Source organism: Neopsephotus bourkii, unplaced genomic scaffold, assembly GCF_033783945.1.
Source record: "Neopsephotus bourkii isolate Nb327-2 ecotype Australia unplaced genomic scaffold, CSIRO-AGI_Nbou_v1 NB_1037, whole genome shotgun sequence".
Lineage (NCBI taxonomy): Eukaryota > Metazoa > Chordata > Aves > Psittaciformes > Psittacidae > Neopsephotus > Neopsephotus bourkii.
This window is the reverse complement of record NW_026901526.1, coordinates 957,466-980,292: the sequence shown is the minus strand read 5'-3', so window position 1 is coordinate 980,292 and position 22,827 is coordinate 957,466. Positions and strand designations below refer to the sequence as shown.

At 41.7% G+C, this 22,827-nt stretch overlaps 2 protein-coding genes across 5 annotated transcripts in view; one reads left to right on the top strand and one right to left on the bottom strand.

The window, feature by feature from the left end:
* The window catches only part of TRMT10A (tRNA methyltransferase 10A), a 286,742-nt gene that overhangs the window by 94,802 nt on the left and 169,113 nt on the right, over positions 1–22,827 (bottom strand). The window lies entirely within an intron of this gene.
* DAPP1 (dual adaptor of phosphotyrosine and 3-phosphoinositides 1) lies at positions 1,215–22,408 on the top strand. 4 transcript variants are annotated; one of them, XM_061360920.1, is made up of 9 exons: positions 1,234–1,442; positions 10,281–10,403; positions 11,804–11,937; positions 16,193–16,323; positions 18,404–18,451; positions 18,676–18,738; positions 20,564–20,649; positions 21,228–21,315; positions 21,784–22,408. In XM_061360920.1, exons 1-9 carry the CDS (start codon positions 1,381–1,383, stop codon positions 21,832–21,834), a joined length of 786 nt encoding a protein of 261 aa, XP_061216904.1. In that variant the 5' UTR covers positions 1,234–1,380; the 3' UTR covers positions 21,835–22,408. The 4 variants fall into 4 exon arrangements, with proteins under 4 accessions (XP_061216903.1, XP_061216902.1, XP_061216905.1 ...); XM_061360918.1 differs by lacking the exon at positions 21,228–21,315 and having other exon boundaries at positions 1,218–1,442; XM_061360921.1 differs by lacking the exon at positions 18,676–18,738 and having other exon boundaries at positions 1,227–1,442.

Genomic DNA, 22,827 nt, shown 5'->3' with positions numbered 1-22,827 from the left:
TGCTTTTTCCTCTGTAACCCACAAATTTAGGTAACTCCTTTTCTGCCCCTTTCACTAGCACAGACAAACAAGATAACCCGGAGTGAGCTCAGCACTGCTGAAAACAGTCAGCTCTCATAACAGGAGGACAATAGTAAATAAATCTATCCAGCCAACACAAGCAAACCATGAAGACATCAGAAGCACCTCTTTAACCAGAGGCTGTGGATTTCAGGATCAGGTTACCAGAGACGGTATCAGATCACAAGCTTTCAATAGAGGAAAAGGCAAACTCGGAGGGGTAAAAAACAAAACAAAACAAACAAACAAACAAACAAACAAACAAAACCCCAAAAACCAAAACCAAACCAAACCCGATAAAACCCCCGAACGACCAAACCCAGCTTATTTGTGAAATCTGTTATCTACAACTGAATATTGCTGCTGAGATGAACAGCCAGGTATAGGAGCAAAAGCGCGGTTAGAACCTCAAACAGCAGGACAGTGTGATCTGGCATATGGAAACTCTGTGAAGGTTTTTCTGTCCATAAGGCTAGAAAAGCTCACCAAAAACTGATTCCCCGGGACCAGCAGGCCCAGCAGGCTTTTAACAAGCATGTTCCTAACGACTTAGCTCCACACGGAGCATGCCACTCATACGACTGCTTGTGAGAGAGTAAGTGACTGTTCCAGCTTCTTTAAATACCAGTTTTTCTGGAGACAACTTATTTTTGGTACTGGATACCCGATGAAAACTTCGACATACGTGACTAGAAAATAGCATTCTGCTATTTATTTCTATTTTTTCACTGCCCCAGCAGCAGTACCACACTCCTGGGAGCTGTGCTCAGAGGGGCAAGTGACAAATGCCACAAGACTCTCCGGGTTGGGTGTGGGTACAAGATTTATTACCTCACACTTACAGAATAAATAGATTTCACCTTAATCCAGGTATCTCCACGGATTTCCTCACTTAGAACTTTGGCAATACAGAAGAGATGAGGAGCATCCACTGCAAGAAAAAAAAAGTGAATGTACATAAAAGATTTCCAAATATCAACTTCTGGGCTGTCCAGGTTAAATTAATCGAAAGTATTGATTATTCTAGAAAGAAGATATTTCCAGTACGGGAGAGACCAGATGCCACTGGCTACGTGGGGGGTTCTGGCTGCCCCTCCTGAGGGAGCAAGCGCCGGCGCCGCAGAAGCCCCGTAAAGCCTTTGGGAAGAGCCGCTTCGGGTACCGGTCGGGACACTCCTTGTCGGCGAGGCTGGCCGGTCCCCGCCCGGGGAGGTACCGTCCGGCCGCCCCGCCCGTGCACTTCCTCAGCGGCCCGCGAAGGCGGCCGCGGCAGCCGTCGTGCCCCTGCGTGGGGCGCAGGCGAGGAGCCGCGGCGGGACCATGACCCAGAGCCGGGAGCCGCGTCCCGCCGCGCCGTTAGACAAGGAGCTGGAGGCGCTGGGGTAAGCGGCGGTAGGGGGGGGACGACTCGGCGGGGGTCCCTGCGCGAAATGGCGGCCCCCGCCCAACCCCGGGGGCGTCTGAGGGGCGCGGGGTCCCCGCGTGAAATGGCGGCCGCCCGACGGGCGCTGACAGAGTGGCAGTTGAAGCTTCTTGACTTTGGTGGTGAGGTGAGGAGTAAGATAGACGGGTTTGTTTTAACGAGCACGTCGAACGGCTCCGTACATGGTGTGCAGCCTGTCAGAGAAGCCCAACACCTCGTCCCTGTGGTGCGTTTGAGAGGCTGGCAGGCTCTGAGACATTTAACCTGTCTGGAAGAGTGCAAGGTTGTGGCGCGTCTCTTACTGTGCCTGAAGAAAGCACCAAGCCCAGACCTTGTCCTCAGAGCTGCCTGTCCTCCCCCAGCTGCAGACCTGCACCATCCCTTCGTCCATCCCCTCACAGCTTGGTCTGGAGGGCTGCCATCGCAGCCGCCGTGCCGGCTCCCCTTGCAGGGCACCTCGGGCTGAGGAGTGAGAGCAGTGGAACGGTTCACAGCCGTTATGAGGACGTCACCCTCACTCGCAAACGAAACCCAAGGAGCAAAAAGAAAGGCTCATGGTTGCGACAGACCTCCTTCCCTCTCCGATGCGACTCGCCCATGTTGCCTGCCAGTTAGTTTTGCTTTTACAGGAGGAAGGCTTGGGTTACGTTTTTACCAGCAGCAGTGCTGCGGGTGAGAAGAAACGGAGGCTGAAGGAGCAGTATGGCTGGTACAGGCAGGGAGGGATCAGTGGCAGCAAAATGGAGACAACGCAGAGGAAGGCCAGTGAAGACACAGCAGAAAGGCTTTGGTGTCACCTCTGCATTCAGAAAGAATAGATGAAAAAAGTAAAGTTTTTTTGCTTCCTGAGTACTTATGGATGAGAACCAACATTTATTTCTGCAATTGACTTAGTGGAGAAATTGGAGTGCAACAAAGAGACTTGGAATTACCATCTCTGCACTGCTAAAGTTTCCCCATATTTAGAAGAGCCTGTTAATGAAATGCCTGTTACTGAAGCATCTAACAAATATGAAATGAAGTGACTTTGCAGTGGGACCCAGAATAGTCATAATACGCACTTCCTTTACATCTCTAAGATTATGCTCATTGTAAAATAGTATCTATAGAGGAAAGAAAAAAGCAAAAAGAGTTACAGCTCATGTGGGAAGCGCAATTCTTGGTTGCCAGACTTTTATTAATTTCCACTATATGGCCTGAGTAGATTTATGCCAGTAACCTGTGCCTATAAATAGGCTTGCTGATTGGCAAGGAGTTTGTCCTCATAGATGATCTTGTAGGACTGCAGCCTGATGTGGTGTCTGATGTGGTACCAGTGAGAAGAAAAAGCTACAAATACACATTTTTTTTTAAACCTGTAGCTTCTTTATTTCCACTTTGGTGAAAAACCTAAACTTTTAACCCTATCACGTAATCCTAAAGATCTCTTTGAAGGCAGTGTGTTGAGTTAAATGCGCTAAAGGTAAATAAGCAATGCCAACCAAAGGTTCCCTTCATATCATTAAACAAAGCCCTTTTTTCAGCTAATACTAATGCCACTTTCCGCCCCTTCAAAGAGGAAAAAGAAGGCCTCACACCCTAAACATGCCGGTAGAATAGTCTTAAAGATCTCTTAAAGTAAGTACTTTTTAAGCTGTGAGAAGTAGGTATGTCACTCTCCAACCATAACATTAAATTGTCAGCCACCACAAGGGTTTTTTCCCCTAAACTTAGTTGCTGGTGCTGTCACGGAGTTGAGCTCCCCTGGCACCTGAAAGAGTATCTAGCACAACTGAGACAAAGTTCTGTTGAGGAATATCCATCATTGCTATAGTAAAGACCATCAGAGACAAGGGTCACTCAGATGAAGAGCAACTTTGACATTCACTTCCCTTTGGGAGTGAGATTTGAATCAGGTTATTTTAGGGCTTCTGCTTTACTGTGCAAAAATCAAAGAAGTTGGAGAAGGTTTGAAGAAGAGTGAAAAGGGAAGGACTTTACTTTTAAGGGAAAGGTGGTTGGGTAATGGGATATCTTCATAGTTTACCAGGTCATCTGGTCATCAGAATGGTAAGTTGACAGCAATAGAGATGGGTGTACAGCATAAATCCTGTCTGTCCCACTGCTACGTTTGGAGGACCTGCTATGTGCTGGACTGTTCTAGATTAATGCTTCTGAAATTACACTGAGAATATTGGAGTGCATGGGAGCAAAGCAGGAGGGGAGGGGGGTTTCTGTATATACAAACCCCATCTTTATGTTACCCCTGCTCTAGAGATACTTCATCTGTCACAAAAATAAAGATCAAGAAATGAGAATTAGCGATCCCTGTTACCATCAGGGACAATCACAGTCACTGAAAGATCTAGGTATACCTACACCTGTTTATTGGATTGATTTAGTTTCTCCAAAGCCTCAGTATTTGTAAAGATGGACTCCCTGATCTTTTACATCAGAACAAAAGAAAGCAGAAATAATGTGTTTGGCTTTTATTTAATTTTTTTTTTTTGTACTGTTTTGTGCAGTCTGAGGGAAGGTGATTGCTTGTATTTATTCAGAGAGTTCAGCAGGTCAAACAACCAAAAGTTCAAAGTGAGAATTAGGATTACTGTCAGTTTCATTGCCAAGGTGTTTGTAGATGGAACTAAATGCCTAATGAAACAGAAGAAGAGCAAAATCAGAACATGTTGTTAAAAACATGTTAGCTCCTTCATTAACTTAAATCTGCCAAAATACTTAAAAGGGGGCACTGAAATTTATCAGAAGAGCCATAAGCATCTTGGCTTAAAGGAAAAGGAAACAGATACTGTGATTCTTCTTTGAAGGTCTCTTTGGCTGTTCTTGAAGTCCACCCTTTTTCCAGTCACATTTATTGCTGTTACTGCACATTGCAGTGTGAAACTGCTGTGGCTGATCACCTATGGTGTGAGTTTGGGGAATTCCACATTGTGGTTTGTGTTACTTGCACAAGAGATGAGAATGTGGAATATCTTGTTATCTGAGTAATTACAGTCTGGTCTCATAACACAGCTTCTGTCCCAGCATAATAGCATAGCTTGGTGACACTGTTTGTCTTTTGGAAGTGACAGGAATGGGGCAAGGGGAAACAAGTTTCTGTAGACTTTTTCCTTTTGTAGTCTGAGTATTCTTTGTCATCCTGTGCAGCACAAATTTTACATTCCTCCAGCTTGAGGTTTGACAGTACCATGACAGATGGTATTTGTAAGACTGAATGCTTAGTTTCAGTAACGGAAGATAAATTGAGCCACAGACTTAGATCAGATGGTGATGGAATTGGGGAACTTGGACTACTGGGACAGGGCAAACGGTCATAAGATTTTTTTTTCCTTCATCTATATTTCTAGTGTAAACAGGGCAAAATTACAATGGCTAAAAAGTAAGCAAAAGAAATGGGTGAAAACCAGAACAAAGGCAGTTGAGAGAAGGGGAAAGAGAAAATGGAAGTGAAAAGCAGAAGGTGAACTAGTGAAAGCCTGCAGTTAGATGAGGTGAAGTTTAGCGCTGGATACACTGATATTATTTCCTCCTATTTCTATTTTTAAATTATTTTTTCTACAAAACAGCACCTTTGCATTCCGACAAAGTGCTTTACATAGTTGTGTGATCAAGTATTTCAGTGTGACACATTGAAAGAATGTCTAAATAAGTACCACTTTTGGTTGTATGTCACCTAGAACTTCTGTCTTACCATTCTTGCCCTTTTGTAGGTGCTCTAGAGCTCTGTCAACTCGTGCACTATTAAAAACATTGCTAAAACTTCACTTTTACTGATGTAAAGAGTCCTTTTTTGTGACTTTGAGAAGCTGGGTAATGCTTCTAGCGTTTCGTATTAGGAAAAAAAGTTAAAAGCAAACAAAACCCCCAAACTTGACAGACATGATCTGGAAGTTGCTGAAATCCACCATGCAGAGAATTGGGAGCTAGTAAGGCTATTTTGTAGAGTAATTTTTAGAGTGCGGGCAAGTGAAAAGCACTGTGTCCAGCCACAGGAGAACTCTCTGCTTTCCTGTTCACTCCATCAAGTAGTATAGTATTCTACACATTTCACCTAAGAATGGGAGTAGAACTTTGAGGCTAGTATATAGTTTCAAAGTGTAAGGAAATTCAACTTATGGTAGGAAATACATTTTTAATAATAATAATAAGGAAAGTGGAAAACCTGGCAACATCTGCCATGACTAAAAAGGCAGCCCAGGGTAAATAAATGTTCTGAATAATAGTGAAGTCCTGCGGAGAGCACATCTGGACTGTCTCCCTGCCAGCGTTGATCTCTGTTCCCTTTCAGAGGTGGACAAGAGAGAATTTGTTATGCTGTGTTTCCGCTTTACTCCTGCAGCTCAGGCAACCAAGGTGCTTTCCATGGGGACAGTCTCCCACCAAGGAGCACAGGAAGTATTTGACCTTCTGTGGTAAGGGAGGGAGCTTCTGGGAAGGAATCGGACACAGCTGACTACTGAGAATCGCCTTCCTGCTTCAGCAAAGGAACTTTGAATTGCTGGACTCTACAAAAGCAAAACAAGCATCCACAAATTTTCTAACTCTATCTAGGCTATAACTATCTGAGAACATAATCTGATAAGGATATGAAAATAAGTGTAACCTCTGTCTACTGCATTTATCTGACAGCTGGTGTACCTCAGAGTTGTTACACCAGAGGTTAAAACCAAATGGCAGTCAGAACTTCTAGCTGTTCTCTCTTCTGGCACTAGCTACCTTTCATTTTTATGAGGAGGAAAAGTGAGTATTTCTGCTGGGTGATACACAGTTTGCACATAAAGCTAGCTGAGAAGAGAATTATCCAAGTCACTCAACATTCATCCTTAGGTTAACCATGGATGAGTGTTTGTATTCCTTATGTATTCCAGTATTGTTAAGAAGTTAATCCAGCTGATGCCAGCTACCGGTTTATTCGCCAGCCCCTATTTACACAGACAGAAATGTTTTGCAAAATATAGTTTCTTTGTGTAAGGGTTGTCTGATCTGCAGGTAATGAAGTTTCATTAACATTTTTCTTTGAAACTTCTTGAGCTGTAAAAGAAAAGAACAAGTGAACATTTTGAGGATGATGTTCTTACCTGAAGAGGGAGTTTCCCACCCCAAACATTGCTGTAACATACTCCTGATCATCACCACTGTGTATGGAGTTCTGGTCACTGCATTAACTACACAGAGATCTTAGTGCAAGAAGAGATTTTAACACAAGTATGTGCATTGTGTGGTACTGATGATTAGCATAGCTGCAGTGGTACAGACATGGCTTGCCCTGTGGCAACCACTAGCTTATCCTACTTGGGAGCTCCACTGCTGACCAGCTGGCCAGACTCTCAGGGCAAGGCTGTGTGCTCTGATGAGTTTGGTTCTCTGGGGTGCTGCATGTCTCATTTCTCTCCCCTTAACAGCAATGTCAGTAAAGCCCTTCCTGCACTATCACCAATGCAATCTGGTATAAAGGGTAGGCTGATTTCTGAAATTGCTTTGTTTTCCAGAGAGAAGCAGAAGTAATCTCACTAGAGCTGAGTGCTTTCATGGTGTTTTTAAGTGCTTCTTAAGACATGATTTCATGGGCCCAGCAGACTCTTGCAATCCAAAGTGCAGGAAGACTAGCATGGTCCTTCAACAGCACACCCTGGCAACTCAAACAAGCTTACATGTATGGAGTAAAGAAATTTAATATAACTTAGGACAAAGTTAAGGTAACAAGAATGAATAAATGACAGCAATTATAAACTCTGAAACTGAGATCATTAGTCAAATTGATGATAAGGAACCCCCAAAAAGGAGAGCATTCAGGACTTTTTATAGGAGAAATAAAGTAATTGGAAAAGAAAAAACTCCCAGAAGTATGTGTGCATTTGTGACAGGAAGGCATGGAAGGCCATGGGCACTCAGCAGAAGTGGCTCTGAAGCAAGGAGGGACTTTCTGTTTTTCTACCTGTGTTACTTCAGAGAAATTTGAATAAGGAACCCCAGACAATTTTCACAGTACTGGATTATTTTTATAGTGAATACAAGGCTCTGTAAGTTGGGTCAAATAAAGATGGATTTTGGAAGGACCTTCAGAAACAACCCAATATGCAAGATATGCACCATGGTTCAAAATGAAATAGTTAAGATGGTTTAGCTTTTTGAAGGACTTGCTCGGGGCTTCAAACACTGATGAGTGTTTATAAAGCCTTTAGATCTGCTTAATTTCTTGCTTTAAGAAGGGACGAAGGTAGATACAGTATTATATTTTCTGTCAACAGTTTCCTTGTCCTCCATTTTCTCAGAAACACCAAAACCTAAGCTAAAGGAGGTTGCCCTTTAGGTGAATGATACCATGTTGGTTTACCTGCAGATTTCAAAGAACTGCCTGAAGGATGTTTTTCTGAACAAGACAAATAGAAGGATCCCCCCTCTGACAAGTACTTAAATTTAACTGAAGTGTATCTAGTAATGTCTACCCACAGGGCTGTTTAGATTTCTTTTTAGTCTTATTTACTTCTTTTTGTGTCACCAGGCAGGTTTGATTGGGAGAGCAGTCTGTCTGCATAGGTATGTGTTTGTTTAACCTCCTGCTGGCCTGGGTGTAAATGCTGAACTTCCCACAGCATTTTTAAATCTTACCTGTGGTCATGCAAATTCTGAGTGGCCATTTTCAGGGGAAAAAAAGAAAAAAAAAGCAGCTATGCATAACACAGTCACTTTGGCACTAAAATCTGTATTTGTCTCACATCCAGTTCTACTTGTTAAGCTGATCAAGAAGAACACAGTACCATTTGAAGGGCTTTTGTCTGAGGTAGCATATTTAGGCAAGATGACTAATGCAACCTTGTCAGCAAATATTTAAAACTGCACTTTAAACCAACATTATTTTCCCAGTTAAGTGGGTAGGATTTTGTTGATGGCTTTTGATTGGTTTAATATTTTTTTTTCATGGTGGTAAAATTTCATTACTCATTGGCTTTTTATGTGTAATGAGAGAGTAGATTTAAACACAGCATTTTTTTAAACATAAGTGACTTCTATTTTAACACCTTAGTAGGCTTTTTGGACATAAGGTAACAATACACTTAAAAGCAACCTCAAACTGAATACGCCTCCTTTATGAGCATGGCCACTTACAGATTTTCTCTGTGTATGCTTCTTCTGTACATAAATGAGAGAAACAGTGTTACAAATTTCCACCCAAAACACAGTGTTGTCCTCTCAGCCAAGTGTGCATGCTGATATGATCCCCATCACAGCAGGACAGATCTGACCTTTAGCAGTTACTTGCTTGGGCAGTTAATCCCAAAGCAGATTTTGGCTAACAGGTGTTTCAGAGGATGACACTTTGATGTTTAAATATTCATAATATGATTCTACTATATAGATAGTCCACGGACCACGTTCTAGAGCCAAAGCATCCATACCCTGACTGTATTGAATTTCACATGGATCTTGTCTTCTTTGGGTTTAATAATCTGGAGTCTGTTGTAAAGCAATTTATCAACCAGCTGGCCTTTCAAATAGGCAGCTGTCTAAATCAGAGTTAAAAACTTAGCACAAGGTGCCAAATTTAGTGGCAGCTTACAGTGAACAGATAAAGGAGAAAAAGCGTACAGTTACACCTTGTTTCAGGCTAAAGACTGCTATGATACAAATGTTGGAAAGTGCTGTGATCACACTTCTGCTTTCAGTCAAACTGTATTTCTCTGGCTGAAACGGTAATAGAGTTTGACCCTAATACTCTTGGCACACACATTTTAAAAGGAAGGGAAAGGAGACTGGTCACTGCTCTGCATACAGACAAGGGGAGATGCTTGCACCCTGCAGAGCTGTGCCCTGGATACAGTCTCCCCTCCTCCTTCTGCACCAGAGGTTCTGGTGTGTTTATATAACTGCACTAATATCTTCACACTGCATGTCTTATGGGATAGCACTCCAGCCTCTTACATCTGTGGCTTTTTCTTTGTGTTCAGTCTCAGGATCATGTCTAATAAGATCCTTTTCTATTGAAAGGAGTCAAGCGTTTCTGTTATGAAACATTCTGGGTACAAAGAAAGCCATAAACAACATTTCATGATCTTTCCAGGATTTTTTTCTGTGATTTCCTTGTGGAATTTTTCATATAAAAAAACCCAATGAGGTTAGTTTTAACTGATGGCAAATGAGGCAGCTGTTTAGGTCTAGTTTTTCTGCATAGCTGAGACTACATATGGCTGAGCAGCAACAGTGGTAAGATTTCCTAAATTTTCCCTCAAATTCTGTTATTTTCCCTTTCTCTGTTCGTTCTTTCAGAAAGCTTATCCTTCAAATGAAATTTTAAGCTTAGGCACATTTGGTTAATTACCGATCTTAGCAGTGCAGATGAACTGAGTTGCGGGAAATAGAAAGTTTGGGAGGAGTTTAAGTGTTGCCTGTTTGCCCCAAAAGGGGAAGTGTACCAAAGCGTGTAGATATGGCAGGAAGTACAGGTTCTGAAAATAGACAAAGGGTCTTGCATACCCCCCAAATTGCTTTCACCTTATCAGCATAGACCTGGCTAGTTTTGCTCACAAAAGAAGAATTTGCAAGGTTTTTTAGATCATTACAAACAGCAAAGTGTCAGGTTTTTGTATGCAACTTTGTAGCTAACAAAAGGTAGTTCTCTGAGCATGCTGAAAGGGGCACAGGTCTGTGTAACCTGCGTTTGCTTGTGAGAAGCGTGGTAACTCAGAATTGTAGCAGTGATAGCTGCAGTCCTTCCTCTTTCTTTAACTCAGCTCTGTAATGCAGTAGAAGCTGTCAGTTAAGAGCAGAGCAAATGATGCTTTAACCCCTTGTGTCTTCCCAGGTGGTATCATGATAATCTTACCCGACACGCAGCAGAAGCGCTGCTGCTTTCCAATGGGCAGGATGGAAGTTATCTCTTGAGGAAGAGTAATGAAAGGGAAGATCTTTACTCCCTCTCTGTAAGGTAGTGTATGGACCCAAGTGAATTTATCTCATGCCTCACAGCTAGCAGTTTTAAAATCTGCACTTACTCCCATGTTTGTTTGCTTGTCTCATGCATTGAGGTGACCTGCAGAGATTTTCCTAGGGCTCAAACTATTTTAATACATCTTCCTAATGGTGTAATCCTGCTGAATGGCATTTTGTTAAAAAGAAAAAAAAAAACAAAACACATTGGATTGCATTGGAAAATGGCACTTATTTTTACAAACTGTGAATTGATCTTATTGACAAAAAATATAATTCTGTGGATTTGCTGTAGATACTCAGTCTTCATGATAAAAACATATATGGCAGTTACAGGAGTTAAAGAAACAGCTGATGGGAGTAGAAAAGTTTTATGATGAGAACAGCAGCAAAGGTACCAGTTAATGAGTGCTAAATTAGCCAGCTTTAAAAAGGAACTGGTAAATAGAGTAAGTACAACTCATTGCAACACTGTATTTCTTGTGAAATTAAATGAAAAGATGAAAACCCTGTCATTGCAGTGGAGTCACAGCAGCTATTTGCTGTTGTGGGGCCTCTGCGCATGGCTTGCATGCACTGTGTCTCAGCTGACTGTAGCACAAAACACGCAGGACATCAACAGAGGAATGTTCTACAACATCACAAGTACTGTTCAAAGATAAATACTTGTTTAAGTACCTGTTTGAAATTATAATATCATGTGGAAGTGGCAATAAACAATGTAAAAGATGCTATAAACCCCTTTCTTCACTATGTTTTCAACATATTTGCTCCATACAATTTCTCCTCAGAGAAATTCTTCCCTGGACTGTTTTGGATGCTAATAACATTAACAGAAGTAACTTTTTCACATGAGAGATACTTGCAGTAAGTGCTTTACTGTCTCCTGAAGTCAAAATAAGTGCCTGTCCAGGAAGTGAGGCCTTGCAGACTTCTCTAAATATCATCAGCTTTCATAAACAAGTACTGTTACTTTCTGCACAAAGGACCCTGTTTCATGTTTGACAGTGCCAACCATAGAGGAACTCTTTGTCTCAGTACAGAGACAAAACAAACAAACAGGTATCTAATGTTATTAAATCCCTGTTTGGGTGCAGAAAGAGGCAGCTGATTTTTGAAAGATAAATAGGAGAGTTAATTTAACTGCCTTTGCCTTTCTAGGCTTTTGTCATCTCACATCTGTAAAGCAACAATTAGATTTTTCTTAATAAATCTGAGTCTCAGCTGTGTGGAGTATTAGTGAGGGACAGTTATAGTGGTAACATTGCTGCTAGGACGGTGATTGTCAACCTGTGATCTAGGCCACCTTTCCTGTAGTGAAAGCTGCTATTTAAGGGTTGCACATGTCAAATGCCTTCAGCATTTACGCATTGACAAATTTTCTTTTTTTTATTTTAGGGGAAAAGATTCTGTCAAACACTTCCTTGTTGAACATACAGGAACGTCTTTCAAATTTGGATTTAATGAATTTTCTAGCTTGAAGGAATTAGTCATGCATTTTGCAAATCAGCCTTTAATTGGAAGCGAAACAGGTAAGGAGAGCATAAGTTCACATGAACACATTTGTAGTCATGCTTTGTACAGATCTAAGTAAAAGGAGCTTCCAGTGTCTTCAAATATCTGTCAAGGAGCTTCCAATGTCTTCAGTGTCTATCAAATGAATCTACTGCTGAAGTGTTCCTCTTCAGAGTTCATGACACTGAACCACAGATATCTTAGATGTTCCTCTTAAAAACTCAAGTACTCTGAAGACAAACTACATGTAACCTCATGGGGTTTTTGATAACCAGGGATGTGAGCTCCTTTTGATTTCTCAGAGCGAGAAGTAGCATTTCAGAATCTGCATTTACTGGGAGCAACAGAACCTTCTCAAAAAGGGAAAAACTAAAGCAGGGTGTTTACTGAGGAAATAAAAGTTCATCTATGAAGTTGAAATCCAGGAAAAAGAATAAATGGAAATGGGATTTGAAATTTTTTAGCTATTACTCCACTGTTCCTCATTCAGGGAAGAAGTCCACAGTGATATGTGCCTCTTTCCTTTAGGGAATGTGGCCTCTATTACCTCTCCCTTTCTATCTACCATGGATCAGGCTGTAGTGTTGTTTCTTGTTTTTAAAAAAAAGGGGAAGAAAAGCAGAGGTTTGTTTAGCAGCCAACATGCCATCTAAATTAAGTTGAAAGGTAAATTTTGATTCCTACAAGTGAGTTGAACACTACCAGGCCAGAATTCACATAGAAGCAGATGCTTATTATAATGGTGATGCCAGTTTTAGGTTTAGCTTCAAATGCAGGAGTTGAAAAAGGATCAGTACAAGTTAGTTCCAAAAGCTTCAGTACCCTGTGTAGAAAGTGTATTTAAATACCTCATAGAGTAGTACTAATTATATAGACAAGACACAAGTTAAGTGATAGCTGGCAAGTGCAATAACTGTAATAGGTCACACACTGCACTAAGGGCAGCATTCTTGTAACTCAAGCATTAAATTCAAGGGTTGCTTTGCCTTTTTTTTTTTTTCTTTTTCCCTGCAAGAAAAATGCACTCAATATAGCATTTGTGTCTTTCAACATATTCTCTTTTGAAACTGCTTTTAAGAGTGGTTCAAACACAAAGTTCCCACTTGTATCTTTTGTGCCAGTGAGCACAAAGACATGCAGCATACAGGCCTAACCCTGTAAAGGTTTCAGATTACATATAAAACTTGTATTTCCCCATTCCTTCACTGCACACATTACAGACTTCAGTGATCAAGGCACTGGTGTTGTGTGATCTCTATGAGCAGGATCAACACTGCTGAATGATGAGTTCACTTGTTGCCTTAAAGATCTCTAATCAGATTCTGCTGGCTCTGTGAAACCTCTTTAATTTGGATGTGCTACAGAATGAGAAAAGTAATTTGAACATCACATCAAGAAACCTTCCACCTTACGTTACCATGGATAGCAGCAGAGAGGAAGAGAGATCTAGCACTCAGGCAGTGTTCCTTCCTTCAGAGGTGTCCAAGGTCTCATGGGTGGTAGCTGATTTATACTAAAATGGGGGTAGAGGCTCATCAGAGCCCACTCTAAGCCAAGTGTCAGTGTGGCAGAATGGCTGACTCAACACAGGGTCACACAGAAGGTTGGCAGAAGGGCCAGGAATAGGGCCTTGCCATTCAGTGAAAGGCAGTAAACAACCTGTAGCTCAGGTATTAGTAGAAAGTAGTTGGACCAGTTTTTCTTTTTCCTTGTTATACTTACAAACAATTTTCTGTAAAAACACTGTGAGAGCAGGAATGAAAGAGTAAAGCAGGATAGCATTTTTCATCTCCTCCTTGCTTACAGAAAGAATTTTGTAAGGCAGAGACCCACAAGATAGAATACATAATGGTTTCCACTATCTCCAGTTTGTATCACTGGAGCTAGTTTTGCTTCTGAGGGGGCACACCAGACTCTCGTTGATCAGTGCTTGAACATACAGGCCTGTACCTTGCAAACTAGTCCGTGGAGCACAGTGGTTCTTTTGTACTAGGACACCTGCAGGTTTCTGCTTTGAGCCAAATAAACCTTGTCTTACCACAGCTTCATTTGCCATTCCAAATTGCTACATGGACTCACGTCTATTTTTCTGCAGTGTCATGTATCCACTTCCTTGTGAGCTACAGATAAGTAAAAGGAAATTGTGTTCTGTGAGATGGCTTACTGAACAGGCAAGCTTTTAAAGCAATATGCCATCATATTTCTGGATTTCCATCTTTATTTGAAGTGACAAGGTTGACATAGTATTTTTACTTGTTTGCTTTGTCAGTTTTTACCTAAATTATTTTGAAAGTGTATAAAAAAGCTTTATTATTTAAAATAATTAAAATAAATTAAATATTTCAATAAAATAATTAACCCCCCCGACTTTATTATTAAAAAGTAAAGTCATTACCCAGACAAAAAATATAAAGTCATTTGAAGCTAAAATGTCTAACAGTGGGACTCATTTTAAGTCTTCCTTAGATATCACACACAAATGCAAGAAGAATGTTGCTACAGTGCAACTTTTACTATTTCTTTTATACAGCTACCAGATGATGCTGTACAAACATCTTTTGTGGAGAAAAAAACATGGAGAACTTATTGGAAAACAAGTATTGTATAAAATGTTAAATCAGTCCTCCTGGTTCTGCAGCGTTTATCCATGGTATAGAGATGATGGTACTCTGATTCTGTGCAACAGCTTAAGAGTAGTTTCTGTAGACTGGTAATAGGTGTATTCTCCATCTGATTTTAAATGATAAAGCAATGTTTTTTGTAAGGCCAGAGAGAATGAAACTGATTTTGACTTTTCACCTACTACAAGTTGAATATACCACATTTGCATAGACCACCTGTGCCTGTGAACACATTTCAGTTGATTAATTCAAATAGAGTTTTCCCCACTTCTATTTGTAGCCCTTCCCATTGCAAAATATACTTTATTTCATTTTTAGATTACTCAATCACTTGCAGATTTCAAGTCCGAGTTCTTACCAATTCTAGCATCCTTCCTCTTTTAAGAGCTGACAATATCACCATAAGATGCAGATGGAGCAGCACTTGGTACGCTTTGACATTAAAGAGTGAGATTAAATGGTGTAGCAGTTACTTTTTTAAGGAGACTTCAGTATTGCAGATAGTTTAATAGATTCACTATTGAGAATGCAGCTTTTTAAAGAGAATGTGCAGTAAACATGATCTTATTTGGGAACAAATAATGGCTATAATAAAAGAGTTACTATCTAAAACAGTTAACAATGATGCTAATGTGGGCTTACTGTTAGGAGGTCTCTATCCAAAGCTCTGACAGATGAAGCAATTTATGCAGCAAGCAGTGGGTTGTTGGCAAAACCAGGCTGTGATGGCCTCCTATCTAGGCTAGCATCCTGCCTATCCACCCAGCCAGCCTCCTGTGCAGTAAGGGAGTTTAATGTGTCAAGTGATTCCCTGCAAGAAGTAGTAAGTTTAAAGGTTTTAAAAAGGTACCATATATTTACAGTTTTCACAGTCGCAGGTAAAGAGGCATGATAATGTCTGTAGTCACATCCTCATGAACGCAGTGAAAGTGCAGGTCACCTGTAGATCATGGTTTCAGCTGTAACTGTGAAACTGTGTTTCAGTTTGTTCTATATTACTTAGTTGCTTGCTGACTGAAAAGAAGGCTCAAGCAGGAGAGGAGACACCTGCCTTTGAGGGTCCTGTTTTGACAGTCCTGTTCTGTTGCCGTCTTAATTTTTCACCCCTTTATCATGCACTGCAGAAGGGGTTTAATTAACTGCTGCTTAGGAGAAGTGAAGACGTTTTTCAGTCTTGCTTTCAGAGATGTAAGGGTAAATAGACTCCCACTGTACAGGGAGGAGGGAATGGGTTTAGGCGTGGTCCAGGTGTCTAAGGTGTCAAGGACTCTGGGCCATACAAGAGAGCCAAGGAAGTGAGACTGGGCAAGTGAATCCAGGAAATATCCTTCTGTGCTTTGGATGGGTGGATTATTGTAGAAAATGTCCCTCACAAAGTCTAAATCATTCAGATGATGCATGTTAGAAATATTTGTCTGGTTTTACCAGTATGGGAGAGTCATTTATAGCATCTGACTGTTTTCTCAAATCAGTGTGGCCTGAGTCCATTCCCCTTACAGGAGGTGTCACATAAATCTTAGGGCAGTTACTAGTTCTTACGCATTTTTTAATTTGGGAAAAGATAAAGTTAACCATTCCTCAAACAGGGAGCTACTGCCAGTTATTTTCTAAGACTATCTTGCCAGATGACTCCTGCTCTTTTTCTCTCCAGGAACCTTAATTGTATTGAAGCATCCCTACCCACGGGAAGTAGAAGAACCTTCCATTTATGAGTCTGTCCGAGTTCACACAGCCATGCAGACAGGAAGAACAGAAAGCGACCTTGTTCCAAACGCTCCTTCAGTAAGTTGTGTTCAGTGAGAGGGGTGCTTCTCCTGGCCCGAGTTTTATATGATTTCTGGAGTGAGCTATGGAATAACGCTGGTAGTTCATCCCCTTATGGGCTTGTAGATACAAGACATTTTTGTCAACCAAGGCAAAACAAACACAGACTCGCTAAGTACAGTCCCCTGACAGCTAAAGCCTTTTAGAACTGTCACTGAGATTTTCAGTGCTGTCACTGGAAGAACGCTGTCTGCAGTTGACCTAGATAAGTCTGACGATCCAAACAAAGAATATATGAAACGTTTTCATTCTCCTGTTGCCTTCCTTTTAGAATGCCATCTTAGCAATAACTAACTTTCTCAGGAATTAAAAACCAAACCAAACCAAAGCAACCCAACCCACACCACACAAAACAAACACATCACTTCTCACATCTTTCTGACAACACTCATCAGGCTGTATGCAGCAATACACATGCCAGGTTGCACAGTAAGCCCTTAATTTGCCCAACATCCTTTACAGACAACGGGAAGTCTCTTTCTCTCCCCTCCCAGGTGAGAAGAATACACCAAATAGCAGACTCAAGTAAGTTATGGGATTTACCACGTTTTGTCTCACTTGGTGAATATGAGGATTAAAGGACAGGAAACAGTCTTGACAGACATAAACTCATTACTACGTATTATTTTTGCAGGCTTCTTTGTTTCTTAGAATTATTTTGTCCAGTTAGCAATATACAGCCTCCTTCTTAACCAGGAGGAAGAAAAGAGCATCTCTGACTTTTCAAGTCAATTAAAAAGGAACCTTTTGAAAAAAGTACTCAGAGATGTAAAAGACAGGCAGGGACACATGTGGAAAAGGAAACCCCAAACTGGAGCTCAATACAACCAAGTTAATCAGATAATCTATATGCAGATAGGTACATTACTCAAAAGGGGTATTTTTTTTGGCATCTTCACGCTCGGATTTTATTATTTTAGAATCACCTTATCCTAAAGCAGGAAGACAGTCTGTATTCTGACACAGACTTAAACCCAGAAGAGGGGTTTGACGGAAGAGCCTCCACCCTTTCAGTCCTAGTAGTTCTGAGCACAGTAAAAAGCTACATCATGTTAAAACCTATGGCTTACTGGTGCGAGGAACAAAAGAGCATCTTCGTATCTACTTGGGCCACCAAATGATGACATCTATGACTCACTTAGACAGTAGTAGAGACTTCAGATTCCTAGTAACTCATATCTAAGTGAGAGAAGTGGTTTCCAGAACAATATTGCTTGCAGCAGAGAGGAAAGTATTTTAGTTACGTACTATATTTTTTGAGGAAAAGAGGAAGAGCTACATTAATACGGGTCAGTGAAGTTAATGAAAGAACCACTTTGGATGTATCTCACAACCAACTGTTCATGGCCGAGTTCCGCTTTAACCTTCAAAGAAACTTGACTTCCACATGCAGCCATTAAAAAGGCAGTATTTTTCCAAGAGCCAAGTAGTAACTAGCTTGGCAAGAATTTGTTTTCTAGAGGTGTGCAGTCTCACAAGTAGGTCCCTACACAGAGTTTTAGTATCTGAGAAGTCATAAGGTCCTAGCATCACTCATGGTGGCAGAGAAACAGTTCAAAAAACAAGTTTTCAATAACATATTGAATGTATCAGGTTTCTCCTCTCAAGCATGTGGCTGGCTGAGAGAACACCTAAGTAAAACACGTCAGGAGTGATATTTGTGGATAATTCCACTGTCAGCTAAACCCCAGGTGCTTCTGGTTACAAGACATTCTGAGGCAACCATCTAACTTTACCAAATAAACTGTAACTGCAACTATTTCCCAGTGTTTGGTTGAGAAGACGCAGGCCAGAAGCGTGCTGAAGGAGGCATGGTCTAAGAGAATGCCTTTAAAGCTATCACAGGCCCATGTTTAACCTAGCTGTGGATCCAGCCCTGTGAAGGGAGAACAGGAGTGAGGACAGGGCAAGTGGCCATGGGAAGTTTCCCCAATGACAGGATGCTTTTACTTATTCCAGACATAGGCAGAGAGATGAATGTGGGAAATGAAAAGAGAGCGTAGACTCTAACTCCAGTCCCTTCCTTGTTCCTTCACAGCTTGGTACAAAAGAAGGATATTTGATAAAACAAGGCAAAATAGTCAAGGTAAGGATAAACTCTTACTCCTTGTTTCCACTCTACAGTCACCCACAGAACTTGGAGACAATGTGGAGCTGAAATAGCTCCATGTGCATTCCCCTGCAGAGAGCAACAATAAAGCACGGCTGTAAACCAGAGCAAGTCGAAGCTTTAAAGCTTTTTCTTTCCTAAGATGCATTACACTCAATTCTCACAAGACAGTTACCATCCATCCCTTCTTGATCTTTCAGAATTGGAAGACAAGGTGGTTTACACTGCATAGGAATGAACTTAAGTATTTCAAAGACCAGACAGTAAGTACCAAATGCCAGTTCTACTCTTTAAACCTCTCTAGAGGCAGCTGCAGCCTCCTCATATCTCTGGCTTCTCGCATCTGTATCAAAGCTTCCCATACTGTCAGAGGGATCAGACCTCTCAAATTAACTTAAACATCTTGCTGATGACTTCAACAAGCAAAAGCAAGTTTTACAGCTGGAAAACGTTTACCATGTTCTGCAGTCTTACCTACTAGAGCTGTTATTTATAGTACATTTTTGGTTGCTTTGTTCAGTGGATTTTAAGGGACCAGCCCAACATGGTTTTTATCAGTAGCTTTGACACAAAACCTAGCAGACAGTAGTGCTACTAAATATTTCTGCAGATACTAGAGTATATTTTGCGCTCCTTGCTTTCATCCTTCTATTTCGAGTATACATAGAAAGCCACTGATTTAAAAACGTCCTTTCTAGCACTCTGACCTGGATTAACCTGCTGCAGCCGGGAAAAACAGTTGCATGTGCTGTTCCATTCCATTCTTAAACTGAGTAAAAATAAGAGATATCACTTAAAGTTTCTCCACCCTTACAGTATCTCCTTCATAAACACAGCCTCTGCACCTCTGCCAAGCCCTGTTTAAAGCATATCACAGATTTTAACACAACAGCAGACACAGCTCCCACTCACCAAACATTACCATTTATGAACAGTTACATGTTCACAAGGCTTTCCATCAGTTTTCATTTCAGTTCAAGCCAACTTCAGTTAAGTTTCCAGGATAACATTTCAAAGTGCAGCACTCCAAATGCTTGAGTAGCCTTTGTGACTTACCAGGCAAGAAGGTGTCTGTGTCAGGAATACGGCCTCCTCCCAGGCAGCAGCTCTCGTGTCTCCTGGCACTGTCATTGTTGCTGTGGGGTTGCAGATACCTACAGGTGAGCAACTTGCTGCTGGCCCTGGGAAGGCATTTGCTAGCACACCTTAGCAAAAGGGGCATACTTCTAGTATAGTGTGTAACAGCCACCGAGCCAGAGGAAAGCACAAGGAAAGGTGAGAAAGCAACAGAGACCTCCATACACCTGATGAAGGGCCATGGGAAGAGCTGAGTGTTTGGGTAGAGGGCAACCTGTTCTACTACTTGAGCTGCTGGTGACACTGTTTATTAGTGGACTTGGCAGTGCTAGATTAGCAGTTGGACTTTATAGTCTTAAAGGTTGTTTCCAACCTAAATGATTCTATAACAGTGTAAGGCCAAACACCTTACAGGATGAAAATCTTAAGGGAGATGGTTTATAGTTACACACAGTCTACATACCTGTACCTGAGCACTTCTAGGTCAGTACTAAGAAACCTCAACATACACCCAGTGGTCATACAGCCAAACCCCTCACCTCTGCTGCAAGCACCACCTTAGCTTTACTTCTGTATTTCTCCCTGCCCAGATGCATCCTTTTTAAAGCATTTAGGAGTTAATGAAATCTCCAACAGCTGGCTAGGCCTGGTAAGACCGGTAACCATCCCCTTGTCTCTGTAACCTGTAGCTGGGAGTGATACCAGATTTGCTGCTGTGTCAGTTACATTATAATGCAGCAACCAAACTTTAAGCAGTCTGCATTTAGCTGACACTTTCCTGCAGTAGTGACCTCTGTTGTTTGTCTAGATCTGAACTGTCCTGTTCTTTTATACTGAGCTCAATTCCTATCATGTTAATACTGATGTTATGCTTGTTAGTTTGGGTTGTGCTATTCCTATGCCTGGAAAAACCTAGTGTGCTTGTAAAGGTCATGATGTACTGAAGATGAACCAGCTAGCGTTATTGTTTGTTTCCACACATTCCCGTTCTAAAATCATTCTATTTTCAAGGCCACAGAACCGATTCGGGCACTTGACTTAACTGAATGCTCAGCTGTGCAATTTGACTATTCCCAGGAAAGAGTCAATTGTTTCTGGTAAGTTGCTGTACTCCTTCCACCTTGATGGAAAGGTCAGAATAGCCAGGGAAGTTTGAAAAGTGACAGCTGCATGCTTCTGAAAGCTCCCTGGCCCATTATGACCTGGCTCTTTCTCTAACTCAAAAGTCTGTTTCTGTCAGCCAGCCTCTGTCAGTCCTGCATGGCTTTGCCACATTACCACTGGAAAAAGGTTTCTTTTTCTTGGCAAGGAGGAAGGGCCTGTGTGCAGCGGGCATTTCATTTCCCAATTCTGTAAGCATGTATAATCATCACATAGACCCATGGAACTTAGGGGCCAGTCCCAGTTCAGACATTGCTACCAGTCACACAGTAACCACTTCTACGCCCAAATGGGGGACTTTTGTCCTTACGGGCCTGGGGCAGCTTCTCCCCCCAGGTGTAAAGGACTGTAAAGAGTTCTTGGCTAATGTCCCTTCTGGTGACTGCATGGGAGCACATCCTCCCCACCCTGGTCTGTCTAAACTGCTGGTGCAGGCCAGCTGGGTTCAGTTTTAGGAAGAACTTACCAGTTCTCCTAGCAATTTAACAAACGGCCTATAATTGTTTACTTACAGTTTAGTGTTCCCGCTAAGGACGTACTACCTGTGTGCAAAAACTGGAATAGAAGCTGACGAGTGGATTAAAATACTGCGATGGAAACTGGTAAGATAATGTGTAGCTTTAGGCTGCAGTACACCTTGGACAGCAGTACCCCTGGTACTGCCATCATAAACCCCCAAGTATGGTAGCATCCAAGCGCTACAGCCCTCAGTATCTGCAAGAAGGGAATAATTGTTCCGGTTTCCAGGCCAACTAGGCTGGGATATGTAGTTTTTGCATAATGTATATGCCTCCAAACCCACTTAGCTATTTTGGGATGCACTCTTAACACACATACTCACTAGGAAGAAGAAATAACTTCCATCTTTAAGGGTGTCATTGTGTATATGATAAACAGTATGGAACATCAGCACAAACCGCATGTGTTGGGTCATGAAGGGAGCAATGAGAAGACACTGTAAAGGCTTTGAAAGCATCACTTCCTTAAGAATACCAGTATTTGGGTTGGTCATGCTCACGTACATCCACATGCATGCAAGCAAACAGTAACAGATCATCTTCCTGTTCTAGTCACAGATACGGAAGCAACTGGAGCAGCGTAACGCCACCCTCAGCTCCTAGCTGCACCTCTCCTGCTTCCCTCCGGTGGCAGGAACTGCCTCCTGGCCAAGGAAGGGCATCGCTTACAAGAGGACGGTTTCACATCTCCGTTACTCATGGTGGGCACACGTGTCTGTGTACTCGCATGGGGACACTTGCATACAGCTCTGTGCACAGAGGACTCGTACAGCTGAGTGCTCTCAGGCCACTGAGTCACGTGCGGAGACAGCCGCAAAATCAGTGTGTTGGTTTGGTGTGCATGGTGTGTGCCTGTAACACTCTTAAACACCTCTTAACTAGTCACAGAGGTAGTCACTGTTGAAAACTTCTGTGGTTATTCAGAGCACTCTTGGTAATTTGTTGGAAGCACCATCACAACTTTCTATCAGCAAGCAGCACATTCTTTAACCTTGAGCCAGTTATTTAAAACCAGTCCTTTCTGGAAACATTAGTTACTTCTTTTGTATGATCTGTTTAGGCTCTAAACCAAAAGAAAAATGACAGTAGTCATTTACATTGTTGTAAATAGTATCTATATTACAACCCAGAGAATATTTCAAGGTGATGGATGAGTAAACACTTAGTTCTGGTCAAATCTCTTTTTGTATCAGTTACATTTGTACCCCAGTGATGGCTATAAGGGACCATTTGTTTCAAACAGCATCATCTACAGGCAACAGTAAACAGCAGTATGCAAACACACTTGACAAACTGGGGTTACGAGGAACAGGCATACTTAAAATAGCTGCTGTGGGACCCTAAAGATGGTGAAAGGGCTTTGCAGAAGGCTTTACCTGTGGCATCTGCCAGCGCTGTGAGTAGCATCACGAGTTGGAACCCCAACAGCCCTCCTTGGGAATGGGCTGGATTTTATGTTTTCCTCACGCAGAGAACTCAAAATGAGGTTCTTTGCAGAACTATAGTTCTACACTTAGTTCAAAACTGCAACTCAGTTCAGAACTAAACGCTGCTTTGTATTAAACAAGAAGCACCACATATACTAAAAATAGGAAT